Below are 20,353 nucleotides of genomic sequence, written 5' to 3' on the forward strand. Positions count from 1 at the left end.
ACAAGTCACTACCTAGAGAGCAGGAGCGATGCCTCCGAGCTCTACAGGTTAATACATTCCCCCACCCAACCAGAAATCACCTCATAGACCCTACAAAATTCTCTCCGCAATGCCGCTTCTGCGCAGAGCCCGGGTCCCTCAGGCACATAGTAGGGGGTTGCAGAGCGGCTCCATTAAATCCTCCGGACCCTTACCCCACTAACGAGCTTTGGGAGAGAGCCTTGGCCAGCTCCGACCTCGAGGATCAGCAACGGCTGATTGCGAGGGCCCAGGACGCGGCCCGAGCTCAAGGTATCCTGGAATGAGGACGCCTCTCCAAAGCTTCGTTCACCGAATAAAAAAGTTTATTCTCTCTCTCTCTCGATGAAGAATTCTTTCTGTAAGTTTCTTTCGCCTCATTGCAGCTATGCTGCGAGGCGAAGAGACCGTTCTCGTGCAGCGCTGACGATTGGGCTTGTATTTTCTAAGCGCGCAATTTTACTGTATGACCTCCGTGTACGGGCAAGTGCGAAGCACGCGCGAGCAACTGCGGATAGGTTATTGTTGTAAATGTTCCTGCAATTGGCAGGAACTCCACGTTAGTTTTTCATTGACCGAAAGTTTTATATTGGTGCTCTCTCGTGTCTCCGATGATCCCAGCCATCCAACTTGTCAGTAACTCACTCGGACAATTTAGCGGTGAAAGAAGGATAAGCAGCCGCAAGTAAGTGAACTAACAGCATTTAAGAGTTGGGGGAATGAAAGTCAAAAGGCCAGAGAGTGCAGACGAATAAAAAAAAAAAAGCAGTCGGCAGGGACACGAACTGCGCGAAGCGGAGCGGGGGGGGGGGGGGGGGGTTAGTGCGTCGCGTGCCGCCGCCTGGTGCAGGCGAGGCGAAGCGGATACTGCTGCGAGCTGCTCGGCCGCCGCTGGCTCCGGGGGGAATATCAGCAGCGGGGCTCGGAGCGTCATTCGTGAGCGGGGCCATCGCGGCTTGGTGTGTGTGTGCGTGTGCGCCGTCGCGTCATGTGGGCCTCGGAACTCGACAGCGACTCGCGCTGAGCCGTGCCGGTGCCGTCGAGCGGCCTAGTGTGTGTACGCGACCACCGACTCCCGAGGGAGGCCCGGACTCGTACGACTGGTCCCGTAGCCCAGGGGGGGCTAGGCCTAGGCGTCAAACATGGCGGACCTCGAAGCCGTGCTGGCCGATGTCAGCTATCTCATGGCCATGGAGAAAAGCAAGTCCACGCCGGCTGCTCGCGCGAGCAAAAAAATTGTGCTTCCGGATCTGAGGTAAGGGCTTTTCGCCGCGCCCCACTGTCGATGTGTATTGCGTTCTCGACGCGAGAGCGCGCAGAGAAACTTGGTGAAGTTCGTGTGTATGTGTGTGATATATCCCGGTGCAACTTGCTCTAGAAAACTGTGCCGATCGCCGGGCTGATTTTATTTTTTTTTCCCACTCGTTACTCATCGCGTGCACGGTGCAAGTGAAACCTCGGGCGTCAAGCCGCCTGCGTTTCCATGGCGTGATCCGCGTGCACCGAGCGGACGGCGGCGAGCAACGGGAAATGTTTATTCCCCGAGCGCGCAGCAGCTAGCTGTCGCGCAGCTCGCGCTAGCGCTTCGCTCGCACGGCAGCTGCCCGGACTGCCGCATCTTCGCGCAAGCTCTTGCGCATTGTGTGCTCTCCCTGTAAACAACGTAATGCATCGTAAGCGCACGGTATTGTTTTCCTCTGGGTGAACGAAAGCCGTACAGAAAAAAAAAAAAAAAAGAATCTCGCAGCGGTTCTCTTTCATTTTTTCCCCCCGCACTGTTTCCGCCCCGTGCCGACGGCGGCGTTGACTTTTAAGCGCTTTTCGACTTCTCTTTTTCTTTTTTACGCAATCCTTTCTCGCGCGGTGGCCGCTTCGGCGATGCGCTATGTCTGTGACATCAGTGTGTGGCGGAACTGATGTCCATTTGCCCATCCGAATGAGGGTCGGGACTGTAGACAGAGAGGGAGGGAGAACCTGACGTTTCGGAAGTCGTCATCCTGCCCCGGTTGACACCTTATTTGATCGGGCTGCCGCTGTTGCGAGAACCATGCGCGCCAACGGAGTTTCGGTTTTGTCCGCGGATGGAGACGGTCGTCTTTCTCGGCCGATCGGGGCCGTCTTCTCTTTCTCTTCCACTGCGTGCGCGAGTCATCCTTGGCCGCTCGCCGTTTCCCCTCGCTCTTTTACATGTCCGCCCTAATCGTTTGTCGAGGGGGGGTCACGGCGGAAAAGGGCGAAGTGCAAGCAGCTAGGCTGTGTTTTAAGCGTATCAACAACGCACGCGCGCTCATCTCTGGGCGCAGAGGCTGCATTCGTGAGAGAGAGAGAGCGAGCAAGCGCCCGTTGCTCGTCGCCGCCTCCGTGTTCTCCAAACCGTTTTCTCCGGCTGGGGGCCCCGGCCTTTTTCGTTGTCTGTCGACTGCTTGCTGCCGCATCTTTTTTTCTTTTCATTTTCTTGCCGGTTATGTATTTCCTTCCCGTTTCGCCTTCCTCTTCCCTAGCGGCGGCAGCGCGGGCTGACGCGCTAGCGTGAGCGGCGGCTCTCTCGGTAACAATAACAAACGGCCGGATAATCGACAGGCTCTCCCCAGGCCCTGCCGTCGGTTGGCTGGCGCTGCGGTCTCTCTCCTTCTCCCTCCCTTCTTTCCAACCTTCCCCCGTACATTTATTTTTCTTTTTTTTCTTCCTTTCTTTTTCTTTCCCCCCACCGGTGGCCTAGCGCTAATGACGGCCCGGCTGCTGTGGACACGGGACGGGCGGCTGCTACCGCTGCCGCTCTTTCTCCTAACGTGTACTTTGGGACCTCATAATCGGCTCCATTCTTTCTGGGGAAGGTGCGCGTGAGTGCTTGGAGACATCGACGTGTGGTGTCGTGCTCCTCGCCGACGTCGTGAGCTCGCGTGCGCGCGGGAAAACCGTGAGCCAGCCGCGCTGGGGTGAAGAAAGGAAAAAGAAAGCGTGTCCGGAGTGCGCGACGTCACATTCGATCGCGCGCAAGCAGGCTTCTTTCTCTCCGGCCGCGTGGACAAGAACGTCCACGGACAAGAAGAAAAAAAGAAAGAAAGAACGCACGCGCAGCGTGCGATGTGTAGCATGTATTGAACGGAAACGTCGTTTCCAGCGCCGGCGAAGCGACGTGTGATTGATGGTGCAGTTATGTGACCCGTGCGGTGTCCGTGTGTGCGTGCGTGCGTGCAGATCATATATACGGCCGGACGATGTAGCACTGTTCGGCGGAATACGTCGCGGCAATGGCGCGTCGGAGTTCCACGTAATTTATGTTCGCACCGTCAGAGGTTAGGGGGGAAAAAAAAGGCGGAAAGATATGACAATCATAGGGACAAAAGCGTGGATTTGCCGTAAGCACAAGCTCTTAATGCTTTGTCACGACTATTTCGCTCATGTCTGTGGGTGTTTCTTTTTGCAGTACTTTTTTCTCCGGTCCATCTGCCAAGAATTTTTTGGGCGGCCCGGGTAGACGGCTGTCACACGGTCTATTCATTGCTGGCGCATTGCGCAGCGACGTTTTAAGGAAATGTCACGATGGATGGCCACCTGTATAGACGCCGTGACCCCAGCGCGGCATTGCTTCGTGCTTCCAAACTTGATACTGCCCAAGAGGGCGCGCTTTGTGGGTAAAAAGCGCGACGAAGCAACCTGACCGACTATAACACGTATACACACGACCGAGCTTGCGCTGCCGGGTAACCGAACACCACGCAGAGCCAGGCTCGTCCCCTCTTGACGCACGAGCCTGTTTTGACGGCCGCGCCAGGACGGACGCGTGCAGCAATGCTCGTGTGCAGCCGTAGGTTTAAGAAACCCCGCGCGTGCCGCGACTATACGGCGGCGAGCGTCGGCGCGACTGGCACGCGCGGATGTGCCTCATCAAGCTGTCAGTTGCGCCTTGAGTTACACGCGCGTGGGCGTCGTCGTAATAGGATTAGCCGCGACCTCGGCTCCTCGCGCATGCCTCGATGCGTGCGCGATGAAGGGTGTCACTTTGTTCTCACCTCTCCACGGCCTCTCGCTATGTTTATCACGTGTATCCTCCTCGCCAGAGCCGGGCTCTGGTTCTTTAATGTAAACAGTAACGGCGATGCGCGGTGTCGGCCCCCTGAGCGGAGTGGTTGACGGGTAATCGATGCCAAGTGCAACACCCGGTCGTGTTCCAAGCCTGCAGTGTGTACAGAATGTAAAAGCGACCATAGGCGACGGCCCCGCGTTCACTCTGAGTTACCTGCGGCCGTAGCGAGGAAGGTGCACCGAATCGTTCGATCCGCAGCCGGTAACGGTGCCGGAATAACACGCGTGTACAGCTTTAGCGGTGGAAGCAGAATGGCATGGGACGCGATGGACAGTTGCCGTGACACTTTCGACAGCTCGTCACGCGACAGGAGCGTCCAAGGTGCGAAACTGACCGAGTGCGCATGGCCGTCCTCGTGACGCGTTTGCGATTCGCAAGCGCCAGCATTCGCGAGCTCGGCAGAGCCCGGTCCGTAACACTCGGACGGGTGACAGGGCGTGGGTCGTTGTGATGCGGAATGTCATCTCATCACTGGCTGTGGCTGCTTGAGCACGAGGTCGCCGGTTCGATCCTTGCCACATTTCAATTTGTACGGAATGTAGAAAGCGCCCGTGTGTTCCGTGCGCGTTAAGGAAACGCAGGTGGTCAAAATCAATCCGGTGACCTCCGATACTGCGTTCCTCATAGCCCTCTGGGCCACTTCAGGGGCGTTATAACCGGTATTGATGCGAAAGCATCAACCGGCCCGTTGAGCAAAAAAGCCGGCGTCTTGCCGTCTGGACAAGCCAAAAACGGCGCCTAAAGTCCCATGGGCTACGACGCCACGTCACAGGCGCGCCTCGCCGGTGCAGAGCGGGCGAAAGCGTACTACACCTGCTGCCGCGATGGCGCGCGAGGTGTTGCGTGAGCGGAGAGGGTATCGCCGCGACGCCACGTCACTGTCGGAAGCCTAGCTGTTTTATCCGCGCGTTCCTTGGCCGCGCAAGCTCTCGCCTGCGTTCTAACTGCGCCTGGGTAATCGCTATAAGGAAATTAAACGTATATATATATAAAAAAAAACAGAATGAACCCGAAAGACAAAAAAAAAAAAGAACGTTGACGGTAGTGAGTTTCGAACCTACGACACCCCGCTCAGAAGCCGAGTGTCTTACCTACTGGGCTTAACCAGCACTTCCTAGATAGCAGCAGGCCTGTGCAGATTGTGGTTTATGACGTCGCGCTGCTTGGACCGAAATTTCCATTGTTCAAGCCCGGAGTGACGAATGCGGTGAGATCAAAATCCCCGCGGCTTACTCGGGAGTGCGTGACATTAGATTCTGCCGCAGTCGAGCGAGGTGGCACGATGTCGCTGATCACCGGCCTCGTCCAAACGTCTCAACGCGCTCGCTTGCGCGCGAGGAGTTCGGGTCTCGAAGGACCCTCTTGGCGGTGTTCGAATGGGCGTTAAATCTTTCGCATTCACAACTCGCGAGGAATCCGCCGTGGTGGCGTTGCAGCTATGGCGTATCGCTGCTAACCGAGCACGAGCTCGTGGGATCAAATCTCGCGGCGGCCGCATTTAGATGGGGGCGAAATATGAAAAAAAAAACGCCCGCGGCCCGTGCATTGTGGGCACGTTAAAGATCCCCATGGTGGTCGAAATTCATCCGGAGTCTGCCCCACTACGGCGTGCCTCACAATGAAGTCGTGGTTTCGGTGCCTAAAACTCCAGAATACAATTCAACTCACGAGGAGAGTGCTTAGGTATCCTGGGATTTCTGTCTTTTTTATTATTAGTATTATTAAATGTCAATTCATTCTTTTTTTCGCATCCCTAGTGGCCGCTGTCGGCGACTATAGCGTGATAAATTAAAGCGTCGTAGTGCCCTCTGGCCGGGGAAAAGTGCGTACAGCTGATGTGCGTTTCCGTTAGACCAGAAATGGTAAGCTGTGACGGCGGTGCATAGGTGCGTTACTAAGAATACCGACAACTCGAGAGCCGTGCATTTGTTGCAAAAATTCCTCGGCATTGACTGCTGCATACGTAAGCGAAGTGCGTCAACAAGTTAATTCCGGTTTCTTGCAGTCTGATAATGCACAGGCCGCTCGCTCAACTACATCTGTTGACATTGCAGTTTGTTCGCTCATATATCACACGCGCACGCAAGAAATAGAGGCAGAAATAGATCACGTTTGCTCGTTTCTATGTGTAGGGAGGTCACATTATAGCTTCATTGGCCGCGGCTTGTAGCCATGCATGCTTCGTCGCACTAGGAGTTGGCATAGGGAAGCCTATACTGCCTTTCCACACGAACAGGTCTACAGGAAATGCCAGAAGCCCCTACAAATGACGCACGAACCACCCAGCAACGAAAACATCCGGTTCTCAGACATAAGGTTCGTCTTTAATGATGATCATTTGTGTTGGAGCCACGAGCTAACAAACCCATCCTCGCATTTAACTCGAAGCTAATTAAGAGGGCGATTATAAATCTCTGCCTCAATAATTATTTGGAAAAACCATGCATCCACTTAATGAATGCCACTTTGCGCCAACAATACGCTCGCCTCTCGGAGGCAGGGTACCCGAGACGCGTGTTAATTTCTGTAGCCGAAAAGCTTGTCACGGCCATAAGGGCTACCAATAGTGTTCTACGTCCACTGCACGAAAGGAAAGGTTACGGTAATCCCTCATATGCATAGGGTATCGCACAACTTAAAGAAGGTATATAGCCCAATGGGTTGACGTAAAAGTGTTGTCTGCTCCCGGTAAGCTGGCAAGGCTATGCGAAATGACGGACGCAAAAAAAAAAAAAAAGAAGCGGGGAAGGAGAAATTGTGCAACACGCAACATCGCACCAATTATGCAGCGTGCAATGAAGGCATAGTCTATCGTATACCACTGTCATGTAAACGCTTTTACGGAGGACAGCCAGGTCGGTGCATTAATGACAGGCTGCGCGAGCGTGCGCAAATTGCTAAAGCTAATTAGCCATTCACTGCAGACATTGCAGATGCAACCCTATAGTGTCTGCGTATACGTACACCTGTACGCGCAGACACACACACACCGAATGAGCAGAAAGAACTTTAATGGATGTAGAAGACATCAATCGAAAAAATTGCTTGAATGATTTCGCATTCAACACGCAAGCAGTGCTAAGTGTATCTGCCGTTCTTTTTCTGTGTTTTTTTTAATGAGTCGAACCATATAGAAAGTCTCTAACGCAACAAAGCCGCGCGGAAAACTCTCAATGCTGCCTGGTGTATACTTTTGCAGCACGGAAAGTTGCACATGACGAAGAAGCTTCGGACGATGCATAGCGCCATGGAACACCTTATAGAGGAACAGAAGGTCTGATGTAATACTTCTTAACTTTAGAGGTGTGAGTTGAGGTGTATTTGAGAGGGCTGAACTATGCTCGCCAGAATGGTAAGAGCGGTGCTTGAAAATAGATACCAATTTATTCTGGATGCATTCGATGAGGTCAGAATTAGATTTGCACGTTCCGCCCCAAACTACACAGGCATACTCCAGTAGATGAAGGCACACAGTAGAATGCAATTTCAGAATGCCAACGGGGAGTACAAGTAGTAGTAGTAGTAATAGTACTAGTAGTAATTTAATAATAATAATAATAATAATAATAATAGAGCCGCACGGCATACTCTAGTAGATGAAGGCACAGAGTAGAACGCAATTTCAGAATGGCAACGGGGAGTACAAGTAGTAGTAGTAGTAGTAGTAGTAGTGGTAGTAGTAGTAATATTAATAATAATAACAATAATAATAGAGCCGCACAACCACTTTGTGCGCCAATAAATTCGCACCGCGGAAAAGCGCAAGGGAGCGCTGACGCGCCGTAACGGATGGTCTAGTGCGCGTCTTGACGTCTCATTCGTTCATTATACACCCTCCGTTGGCTTATACTATATCGCCTTTTTTTTTCTTTTCTTCGCGATTCGTTCAGCTATACTCAATGGACGCCCAAGTGCACGCGAGGCGCTCGCTCATCTGCGTCACTGCCCCCCCCCCCCCGGGAAGGACCCGTATACGACAATGACCTTTGTTGCGGAGCCTCATGTACGCGGCGACCCGCTGCGAGCGATGGCATTCTCCTAAGCCGCGTGCGCGTTGATGTTCCGTCTCTTTTCTTCTGCTGCCTCGCGCTTCGCGATCGTCTGATTGTGCATTGTGCCATCTGCGTGCGAGGTGGGGGGGTTGTCACGTTGTTTGAGAAGCGGAGAGCATGAATCGCGCTCTTAGCGCAGATGTCGACGACGCACGTGCCGTGAGAGAGAATTGCATCTGCGCGCTGCCATAGGGGACGAAACAAAAGAACAAAACCTAGGAGGCAGCTTGGCAGGCCTAAAGCCCCTGCATCCACGCACCACCGCCGCTTCCTGGTCGGCGGAAACGTGTATGGAGGGGCTTTAGGCAGGTCAGCCTCATCTGACGCTGACGCCGCTCCTTTGCTTCGGGAGGGGGGGGGGGGGGGGGGGGGGGGGGCTATCTGCGCGTTGCTTCTTTGGCCCTCCGCGGTTGCCGGACATTTCCAGTCATTGTTTGGTTCGTGGGAGCGCCTAAAGAAAGTGACGCCCTCTTCGCCATCGACCCTCGCCGACCGCTTTCCGTTCCGCTACCTCCCCACACTCCGCACGCTCGGCGGCAAGAAATTACCGCATGCACATAGTGAGGGCGTAGTTCCCGTGAGGCACATATTTTTACGAGTAGGCTTCAAAAGTTGTCACGTGACGCCCCCTCCGAGTGAACCTCTTCTCTTCGTGGCCCGTTGTACGCGAAGCCGGGTGCTCGGAAATGAGGCACTGTGTCGGTGCTGCATCGAGCGTATAACGAGACGCGCAGCTGCACGGTGAGCGGACGGAGAAAGGGCACAAAGTTTGCACGCACGCGTGTAAGGTCGCGCAGCGGCGTTGTCGTGTGAGCCCGCGGATCGTTTTGGAGACGGTTTGGCGAGCGCTTGCCGTCGTCATCTTGCATTGCTTCGTAATCTCGAGGAGGAGGAGGAATGAACGTTTATTGTAAGAAACAGCGAGAAAGTGTCCTTTCTTCGCCCTAGGTGGGCGGCTCTCTTAGTCCAGAAAGCCGTTGGCTAATGCTGCAGCCCGGGCCCGGTCCACCAGACTTCGCTGATCTTCCAGGCTCTGTGCCTTTAACATTGCCTCCCACGTTTCTTCGATCGCTTGTAGCGGTTCTGAGCCCGAAAAAAAAAAAAAAAAAAAAGCCAGGCTCGGGTTTACCTTTGTCGGTGGCGATGCGCATTCGATGATATCTTTATCATTTCCATGTGTGTTTAAGGCATAAGTTATTGCGAAAGAATACCGGTGCAGTCGCTGACCAATTTTTAATACGATAGCGCACTTTCCGGGACTATATATCCGCCTACCTGGGTCACTGGGTAGGTGGAATGATTGGTGGAATAAGTAGCACGTCGGACAGCTGTACTGACGTAAGAGGGATCGAAACCAACCATCGGAACAACTTGGGCCACTGAGTCTGGCAATGTGTGCATACGTAGCGCCTTTCAACGAACCTCTTTCACGCCGATATGGGTCACTGCAGACGCGGGGCTGGGTAGGTGCCGCTGCTTGAAGAAACCCTTTGACGACGAGTTGGAGTACTGCAGGTGTTGCTCTCTCAATCTATGCTAGTCTTCAATGAACCTTTTACACTGAAGCTGTATACGACTAGGTTTTCATTTTTTCTGCGTGCGTAGAAGAGGTTCGCGTACACCAAGAAATCGATGCAGTTAAGTCCACAGTGTGCGGCTATATATATAATCAATATAGTCATCACTGTACACAGCTTCGCTGGTCATCCACCTTCAGAGAGTGGAGCGGCACTGAATCTTTTTTTTTAAGTTCCCAACTTGGCTAACCAGTTACCTGCCACTGGGAATGTGCCGCTCTACAGTGGCGAATAGGATTCCTTAAATTTCTCCGATGCTGAGCGAAATCGAACCATCTTCACAAGGATTCCTCAAAGACAGCAACCCGACACATTAGGTACTGGATATGCGCCCCTCTTCAATGAACCTCTCCCCCACTTTGGTCACTGAGCATGCGCCACTGACTGAGCCGCAAGCGAGGGAACAGCATTCACGCGCACCGGAGCGCCACGCTTCTAGTCTCGGAGTCAACGCGCAGACTTCTCGCCACTAGGTGGCCCAGCGCGTCCAGATAGAAGCGCGACAGAGGAGCCCGTTCTGCGCACGACGCGTTTCTCGGCGTTTGCACGCACCGGCACGCCGTGCATTTCGGAGGCCACGCCCAGGCTTCGCGGAGGCTCCGCTAGATGGCGCCGAGCGTTCTTAGGCTAGCGCGATAGAAGAGCCCCTTCCCGCGGGAGCGCGTACACGCCTCATACGTAACTCCTTTCGACGGCGGCGGTACGTTGTGTCGCTTTGTTGATTCAGTGCTAAACGCATTACCGCCGGCACTCATCGCGAGATCGGTTCTGGCGCAATTTTTTTCCACTGCCTTGTTGCCCGCGCGGCAGCGCCGCCTGCGTACATATATATATATAATGTTCAACGGCCACCGCTGCATTTCGGCCGCCTTTGCGTGAACATTTCACAAATAAACTGCATAAACATTTCTGTTCGGCTGTGACGCAGATCTTTCTTACTGGGACTACAAAATAGCGCAGTGCCTGTTCACAGCGTGAACATGGATCAGCCCTACAGACGAAAGCTTAGAAGCTCTTGTCAAACAGTCAACATCTTGAGTAACCGGACAGTCTTTAGTATTTTTCAGGAATATATATATATATATATATATATATATATATATATATATATATATATATATATATATGTATATATATATATCTCGGACAGGCCGCCATTGGAATATGAACCTGGCAACGTTTAACGCTAGAACGTTATCTAGTGAGGCGAGTCTAGCAGTGCTATTGGAGGAATTAGAGGGCAGTAAATGGGATATAATAGGGCTCAGTGAAGTTAGGAGGCCAAAAGAAGCATATACAGTGCTAAAAAGCGGGCACGTCCTGTGCTACCGGGGCTTAGCAGAGAGACGAGAACTAGGAGTCGGATTCCTGATTAATAAGAACATAGCTGGTAACATACAGGAATTCTATAGCATTAACGAGAGGGTGGCATGTCTTGTTGTGAAACTTAATAAGAGGTACAAAATGAAGGTTGTACAGGTCTACGCCCCTACATCTAGTCATGATGACCAGGAAGTCGAAAGCTTCTATGAAGACGTGGAATCGGCGATGGGTAAAGTCAAAACAAAATACAGTATACTGATGGGCGATTTCAATGCCAGGGTAGGCAAGAAGCAGGCCGGAGACAAGTCAGTGGGGGAATATGGCATAGGCTCTAGGAATAGCAGAGGAGAGTTATTAGTAGAGTTTGCAGAACAGAATAATATGCGGATAATGAATACCTTTTTCCGCAAGCGGGTTGGCCGAAAGTGGACGTGGAGGAGCCCGAATGGTGAGACTAGAAATGAAATCGACTTCATACTCTGCGCGAACCCTGGCATCATACAAGATGTAGACGTGCTCGGCAAGGTGCGCTGCAGTGACCATAGGATGGCAAGAACTCGAATTAGCCTTGACTTGAGGAGGGAACGGAAGAAACTGGTACATAAGAAGCCAATCAATGAGTTAGCGGTAAGAGGGAAACTAGAGGAATTCCGGATCAAGCTACAGAACAGGTATTCGGCTTTAACCCAGGAAGAGGACCATAGTGTTGAAGCAATGAACGACAATCTTATGGGCATCATTAAGGAGTGCGCAATAGAAGTCGGTGGTAACGCCGTTAAACAGGAAACCAGTAAGCTATCGCAGGAGACGAAAGATCTGATCAAGAAACGCCAATGTATGAAAGCCTCTAACCCTACAGCTAGAATAGAACTGGCAGAACTTTCTAAGTTAATCAACAAGCGTAAGACAGCGGACATAAGGAACTATAATATGGATAGAATTGAACAGGCTCTCAGGAACGGAGGAAGCCTAAAAAGAGTGAAGAAGAAACTAGGAATAGGCAAGAATCAGATGTGTGCGTTAAGAGACAAAGCCGGCAATATCGTTACTAATATGGATGAGATAGTTCAAGTGGCTGAAGAGTTTTATAGAGATTTATACAGTACCAGTAACACCCACGACGATAAGGTGAGAGAGAATAGGCTAGAGGAACTTGAAATCCCACAAGTAACACCGGAAGAGGTAAAGAACGCCTTGGGAGTTATGCAAAGGGGGAAGGCAGCTGGGGAGGATCAAGTAACAGCAGATTTGTTGAAGGATGGTGGAAACACTGTCCTAGAAAGATTGGCCGCCCTATATACACAATGCCTCATGACCTTGAACGTGCCGGAATCTTGGAAGAACGCTAACATAATCCTAATCCATAAGAAAGGGGACGCCAAATACTTGAAAAATTATAGACCGATCAGCTTACTGTCCGTTGCCTACAAAGTATTTACTAAGGTAATCGCAAATAGAATCAGGAATACCTTAGATTTCTGTCAACCAAAGGACCAGGCAGGATTCCGTAAAGGCTACTCAACAATAGACAATATTCACACTATCATTCAGGTGATAGTGAATTGTGCGGAATATAACCAACCCTTATATATAGCCTTCATTGATTACGAAAAAGCATTTGATTCAGTCGAAACCTCAGCAGTCATGAAGGCACTACGGAATCAGGGTGTAAATGAGCCATATGTAAAGATACTGGAAGCTATCTATAGCGGTTCCACAGCCACCGTAATCCTCCACAAAGAAAGCAACAAAATCCCAATAAACAAAGGCGTCAGACAGGGAGATACGATATCTCCAATGCTATTCACAGCATGTTTACAGGAGGTATTCAGGGACCTGGAGTGGGAAGAATTGGGGATAAAAGTTGATGGAGAATACCTTAGCAACTTGCGATTCGCTGATGATATTGCCTTGCTTAGTAACTGAGGAGACCAATTGCAATGCATGCTGACTGACCTGCAGAGGCAAAGCAGAAGGGTGGGTCTGAAAATTAATCTACAGAAAACTAAAGTAATGTTTAACAGTCTCGGAAGAGAACAGCAGTTTACGATAGGTAGCGAGGCACTGGAAGTGGTAAAGGAATACATCTACTTAGGGCAGGTAGTGACCACGGATCCGGATCATGAGACTGAAATAACCAGAAGAATAAGAATGGGCTGGGGTGCGTTTGGCAGGCATTCTCAAATCATGAACAGCAGGTTGCCACTATCCCTCAAGAGGAAAGTGTATAACAGCTGTGTCTTACCAGTACTCACCTACGGGGCAGAAACCTGGAGGCTTACGAAAAGGGTTCTGCTGAAATTGAGGACGACGCAACGAGCTATGGAAAGAAGAATGATAGGTGTAACGTTAAGGGATAAGAAAAGAGCAGATTGGGTGAGGGAACAAACGCGGGTAAATGACATCTTAGTTGAAATCAAGAAAAAGAAATGGGCATGGGCCGGACATGTAATGAGGAGGGAAGATATAACCGATGGTCATTAAGGGTTACGCACTGGATTCCAAGGGAAGGGAAGCGTAGTAGGGGGCGGCAGAAAGTTAGGTGGGCGGATGACATTAAGAAGTTTGCAGGGACAACATGGCCTCAATTAGTACATGACCGGGGTAGTTGGAGAAGTATGGGAGAGGCCTTTGCCCTGCAGTGGGCGTAACTAGGCTGATGAGGATATATATATATATATATATATATATATATATATATATATATATATATATATATATATATATATATATATATATATATATATAAGAAGCCAACGAACAGGGTCACCGAGGACAGCATAGGGGACATAACTTGCACTTATTAATAGAATTGAAGAAATCATAAATTAATGGAAACGAAAGCGGATGACAAAAAAGTCACCGCCCAAGCACTCCATAGAGTTGGTTAACCAGCGAAGCTGAAACGCGCGGCCCCGATGTTAATCACTGGGTTAATCCCGATGGTTCATTAAACGATGGCTTGGTATGCTGATAGGTCCTCGGGGTACGCAGCTACTGCTTACGCTCGGCTGCACGAGCCTGTTCATGTGCCCGGGCTGCAGCATCGGCACGGCGTGGACGAGCTCGTTCCCGGTTCTGCTCGCGCCGTTGCTGATCGAATCTGCCTGCTCCTCAGGAGTACGTTTGATGCGTGACCTACCCATTTCGGAGCCGGTGAGGAACTATTGCGCGCGCGCTCAGCTGCGACGGAGAGCAACGACGTCACTGCTGGCGCAGCTAATCATACACCATCTAGATGGCACAAGTCCTTTTCACTTCGATTCATGACGTCATGTTACCTGGCCCATCTGCCATAGAACCTAATGGGGATGCTCCCGAGTAGGCAACAGTGATTTTGACCTCACCGCTTTCATTACGCCTGCTTTGTCAATGGAAATTTCAGGTTAGGTATATAGCGTGACGTCTTGGATCGGAGTAAACAGGACTTGTGCTGTCTAGCAATCTAGATGATGTTGGCTAATCGCCCGCATTTACGAATAATGACTATTCGATTCGAAGACGACCGAATCGAATGGGAAACTATTCGATTCGTTATTCGAAAGTTTCAAATATTTGCACAGCGTCGGGAAATCACTTCGCGAAATCAGAGATTTGGTAAAATCATCATCGTCATCAGCCTGGTTACGCCCACTGCAGGGGAAAGGCCTCTCCCATACTTCTCCAACTACCCCGGTCATGTACTAATTGTGGCCATGTTGTCCCTGCAAACTTCTTAATATCATCCGTCCACCTAACTTTCTGGTAAAATCAGCTATTCTTAAATCGAGATTTCGCTCTGAACCGTTTTCACTGCACACTGCGCGAGCGATGCCCACAGCGTAGAGTAAAGGGGGGGAGGGGGTGATAGAGAGAGAGAGAGAGAGAGAGAGAGAAAAAAGAAAGGGCAGCTCGCGACACGCGACGTTCCGTTTGGGAAGTTCGCTTTGGTCGGCCGTGCGGCTCTACACCGCCTCGGGAATGCATTCCTTCGTCTTGGGCGCCGTTTGGCGACGACGCGCTTGTCTCTTTCGCTAGTTTGTTCGTGCGCGGTCGTCATCGCTTCCTCCCGCAGGCGCTCATTGTTTGCCTGGAAAAGCGGGTCGGGGTCGATGCGTCATAAACGCCTCGTGTCTCTGCGCGGTGACGACTCCGCGGCCAATCTGTATGCACGGTGCGTGCTAGTCACGAGACGGACTCCTTCGCGGCTCTTCTGGCTGCGCTGTTAAACCGTGCCTGCGCGGATCGAGGCCGCTCGGTTAAAACACGCACAAAAAAAAAAAAAAAAGTGGGGGGGGGGGTGATGCGGCGTCTGTAGTAGTTAATGCGTGTGCTTGGTGCCGCCGGCCCGTTAATTGTTAACCCACCTTTTAAGGGCTCGAATGTCTCTGAATACGCACACTACGCGGACAGCTTTCACCGACGGCAGAGTGACTGATGATGGTTATTAGCGCTAATAAAAAAAAAAAAAGAAAGAAGAGACAGAAGCACTGATACCCGTCGTATACTGTGTTAGCGCTAAAAAGGCAGGGAGAAGTCGGGCAGGTTAATATCCGCAGTATGTCGCCAGGTCGTCTACCCCGCACGAAGGGAAAGGGGGAAAGAGCGTCAGCTATAGTGTGCGCACACCCCGCGAATGAATGTTCACTCGCATGATGATACTTAGGGCTCACGTAGGTGCAGCTGTCTTCGAGAAGCGCATTGGTGCGGTGTATAGGTGACCTCGTGCGTACGCTAGAGCTCTTCGGCCAAATGTCATCCGAGAACGACGAACGCGTAGAATGCGGGGGTGCGTCTACTTTAGTGCCGCTGATTCATTTCCTCGCTTTTGCTACACAAAGTTCTTTCGACACTTTTGATGGGCCAAAAGCGTATCAATTTCACATACCGATGCTGAGCTGTAGATGTGCGTTAATAAGTGTTAGTAAATTACGCTGCGGCGCACTAGGCAGAGCGGGCCATTCTCGCAATCAATTGACGAGCCGGAAAAAGACTTAAAAAAAAAAAAGCGAAAGGCGCCGGGCGACTCTCTCTGGAGCAGGGGTGTGCGAATGGTGATTTTTGAGGCCGAATCGAATACGAATCGAATAGTGCCAGAAGCGAATCGAATCCAATGGAATGCGGAATATTTTTCTAGGAGTTTTCGAATAACGAACAACCGTTATCGCAGTTAATGTAAAACGATGTTCACATCCCGGTATTCTTTAAAGTTGGCAAGCTTCTGTCATAACGTAGTACGTTATGGAGCGCTGTTGAATGAAAGCACGACTCAAGCGTTAGAAGCGAACGAGTAGCTTCTTTGCACGCACAGGACTCTTCAGAAAGATTGTGAATGATCGCTGTACAGCCTGCAAAGCATGGCTGCCAGAATGGCGTAGCCTGCCCCACTATGCGCAAATTCTCACGTTTTACGTCTGTATAATAAGGTAAGAGGCACTTTTTGTCACACAGACAGTTATATTCATTTGTATTTTTATATTCATTTATTCCACATACAACGAACCATTGGAACCACCTTCCTGATGACATCGTGTCAATCGAAGACAGCGCACTTTTCCACCGGACCTTGTTTGCTTTTCTTCAACTGTGAGACGGGCGCTGTATTTGTGCAAGCGCTGTCGCGCCGTATTTTCCTTTTGTCCAGTTCAGATGTCGCTGGGTTTATATAATTTGAATGTCGCAGTATTCTTGTTATTTGATTGCTTAATGATTACGTCCACTGCACATGTCGCTTGCATTATATAAACTTGTAGTAGTCGTTGTTACTTTTTTTCGCATGTATCCCACTCCCCTCCACAATGCCTTGGCGCTGGAGGGTATGCGAATAAATAAATAAATAAATAAATAAATAACCACGGGGGTGAAAATTTAGCGTACTTTTGCTCCAGTTTTATGTTTATTTGGGCGGAGTTGGCGTTCGGAAATATTCGAAAGGTATTCGACAAATATTAGTATTTACGAATAATGGCTATTCGATTCGAAGACGACCGAATCGAATAGGGCACTATTCTATTCGTTATTCGAAAGTTTCGAATATTCGCTCACCCTCTACTCTCTGGAGCTTCCGGGACAACTCGCCGCGGCGCCATTATTTTGGCGGCGTTGCCTCGCATCTAGACTATTGCGTAAAAAAAAAAAGGGAGGGGGAGCAGGCACCACCGCATTCCAAAAGATTAAAGAAATTCAACCTAGCAACTTTCTAAAACCTTTTGTTGCGCCATAAGGAGCCCAGTATGAGGAGAAAATACTTTCAAATCCGTAACGTCACGCACTGGCGTACCGACGGTGAGCTTTTGTAATCTTTTAAGGAAATAAAAAGAAAGAGAGAAAGAAAAAGAAAGATGCGGCTCTCATATTTTCTTGTAACATATTTTCCCGCCAAATTACCGAATATAGCGTTTTCAAAGAATGACGTTATCGTACTAAGTTAATCTAAACGTCTGTGTTGCCCTTTAAGGCCTGTTCGCAATGAAACACTGCTCCCGGAAAGCCAGCGTAACAGGGCCGCACTCGCTCGAATCCTGACTAGTATGGGTGTTCGAATGTTCGAAATTTCGAATACCGATCGGTTTGTCCTTGTTGTTCGACTGGTACTCCATTCGAAAATTCACCTTTGACTGTATAAAGTGGTAACAACATTTGTTCGAGTCTGCAAGCACAGACTGGCACGAGCAACTCTATCGCAGGGGCAAGGAGTCGCTCTTGAACACTGGTGCGGTTAATATTCGAAACATACGCAAATGCAACGAACGCCATCTGGGGTGCGTGTGGAGATGGTTGTTCGGCGCGTTCGTTCGGTTACCGGCGCGCGCGATTGGCCTACTCCGCGCCGACGTCGCCAGCCGCGGGGCGCGGCCACGTTTTTGGTGACGTCAAAATGACGACACGCTCCTGTCAATCATCCTCCCACCGAGCATTTCGTCTGCTAGGCGCCGAACTACTAGTACACTGTAGCCGAACCCCACGGGAGCTGGGAAGTTTGGAGCGATCATACGGCTTCGCATGGCGCGTCTGGTGGATTGGATTGGATCCAACAGGCGGCTGCGGCATGGCACGTTTGTATCCAATCCATAGTTTAATTCGAGAAAATGGCGCTTCCTTTGGGAACCTAAGTTGTTTCGCTGGCGTTTCTAGAGGAAGGAGGAGAGCGGGTGGCGGTGCGAAACGCGTTTGGAGAGATGGAAGGAAGTGAATTCCGGCGTCGTTTTTGTATCTCGAAACAAATAATTCGTTGGTTGTACAGAGAAATCGACCCCATCATCGGTGCCAGCGAGCCACTGGAATGTTGAAAAGTGCGCCACTCTTCCCGTCGTTTTTTTTCTTCTTTTTTCTTCTCGCTGTGCGCGACACCACCTAGGGACGACGCAAGGAAACTAATAGTTATAAATTGCAGTAGTCACACGTACTACTATTTGAAAACCTGTTTGTGCTTGAGAAGAAACAATACGTTTTTTTAGATAAAGATTTCATTCATTTGGAAGACGAGAAACATTTCGTTTCGTAGTATATTGTCTGCAAGCAGACGACAAACGACGGAAGTAAACTTCCGGGGAGGTCACCGCTTCCTGATTGGCTGCTCTCTCCGCCCCGCTGTCACAAATTTTGCATACTGCAACTTCGTGACTTTGCAGCAACTGAACAGAACGCGTATCGAACAAGATATCTCCGATCGCGCCCCTGATACGAAGCGGCGAAACACTACCGGAGAAAAAATGATGTTTGAAGACGGACGACTCCATGTCTTGCGGAAGCTCTGGTTTATCGCTGTTCGAATTTCTCTTTTACAGCAACCTCAGTCATTCGGAACAGTTAAAACACCCCTGTTTTATGTAAAGAAAGAGCCACCTTTCATGAAAAACAGTTAATCAATACTCGTGGTTCTGTTACTGAATAGTTTTGACCCTGTTTTCATCCGCGTCTCCATTCGGAGACACGGTGACACACTCAGTCTTTCTTTACCGCGCCGGCGACCCATAGGCACCACGCGAAAATTTATAACTACCGAAACTTTTTTGAACTAGTTTCGTTATCCAGCCCACCGTTGAAGAATGAGCCTGTTTTTGGCATTCGTTTTAATTTTGTGCGGTGGCAATATTGTGCGATGTCGTACACATCGCCGTACGCACTGTTCGATCGTGAAGATGGTAAACGTAAGCGTTTCTATGTCGCGTCCTCGAATGGTTGCCCGGATGTGAGAGACTCCTAGTTTGATGCCAGATCAATAGAATTTCGTTCGGGCGAAGCTGACCCGCAGAAGCGGTATACACAGACTGTTGTTTTTTGGACTTGAGAATATTGTCTGCGCTGCAATTTAGTGTTTTTCTTGTAATGTCGTTCCTGAATATAGCTCATTTCGAGTCACCGTCCTTGCTCTAAACGTGATGCGATTGGGTGAGGTAGGATGCGAAGGACCATTGGCTTCAGCAAGTCCCGTCACCGTTTCCGCAGCCGTGCAAGTATACGAGAAGTGTGCGGCGAAAACCAGGGTCCGCTGCCGGAAATGCATGCGATGTTTTCCTGTGCATCGCAGCTGAGAAGGACCGTTGCTACCAATAGCACAACCTGGGAACCCGTTCACGCACCACTCGCACAACCTTGAATAAATAATTGCCCTCCTTTCTGCAAACTTGCGAAAAAAAAAAAAAAGTATTGAGTCACGATGTCTCCATATGAGGACGCGACCGAATTTGCATAATAATGCTCCTAGAGAGGTGAATTTTTTTTTTCTTCGGAGTCTGGACACCGAAAATACCAATACCTGCAAGTCGTAAAAAATTTCTCTGCAGAATAGCATAATTTCTGAATGAAGGGGATATAGAAGGCAGGCTCGAACCATGGTTCACGTGACTAGAACCGGTTAACCAGCTAAAATTGATTGCGACTAAAGTGTCATGTAGCCTAGTAATCGTATAAGGGTAACCGATGAGATGTCTTAGGCGTGGGCGATCTGACCGAAGAACACGTTTCCGCAAAATTATGCAGCCTTAGCGAGTGTCTTCTTTCTTTTTTTTCCGCGTTGGCGATGTGCCATCCCCACCCCCCTTCACTCCTTTTACAACCAGGTTCCGTGTTCTTCTATGTCGGTTTTCGAGCGCGCGTGTTCTTGTCACCTTTATCAAGTACCTGCCGATAGATGACGCAGTTATCCGCGCAACACAAAAGGAGAGGCAGGTATACCCACACGGAGGGCCATCTGTCGCCAAGTTTACGCGGTACCAACTCGCCCAGTCTTCAACATTAACCATTATAAGCTTCTACGGCCCAACGTACAACCCAACGTAACCTATATATAAGCGCAAACTATTTCGGGGTCGACA

The 20,353-nt window shown here is 50.2% G+C and overlaps 1 protein-coding gene across 1 annotated transcript in view; it reads left to right on the top strand.

The window, feature by feature from the left end:
• The first annotated feature begins 366 nt into the window (after positions 1 to 366).
• Positions 367 to 20,353, top strand: part of Gprk1 (G protein-coupled receptor kinase 1) — a 130,298-nt gene continuing 110,311 nt past the window's right edge. The window contains exon 1 of the mRNA XM_050185563.3: positions 367 to 1,273. Coding sequence (XP_050041520.1) covers positions 1,161 to 1,273 — 113 coding nt within the window. The 5' untranslated portion in view covers positions 367 to 1,160. The remainder of the gene's footprint in view (positions 1,274 to 20,353) is intronic.

Source organism: Dermacentor andersoni, chromosome 3 (genome assembly GCF_023375885.2).
Source record: "Dermacentor andersoni chromosome 3, qqDerAnde1_hic_scaffold, whole genome shotgun sequence".
NCBI classification, from domain to species: Eukaryota; Metazoa; Arthropoda; class Arachnida; order Ixodida; family Ixodidae; genus Dermacentor; species Dermacentor andersoni.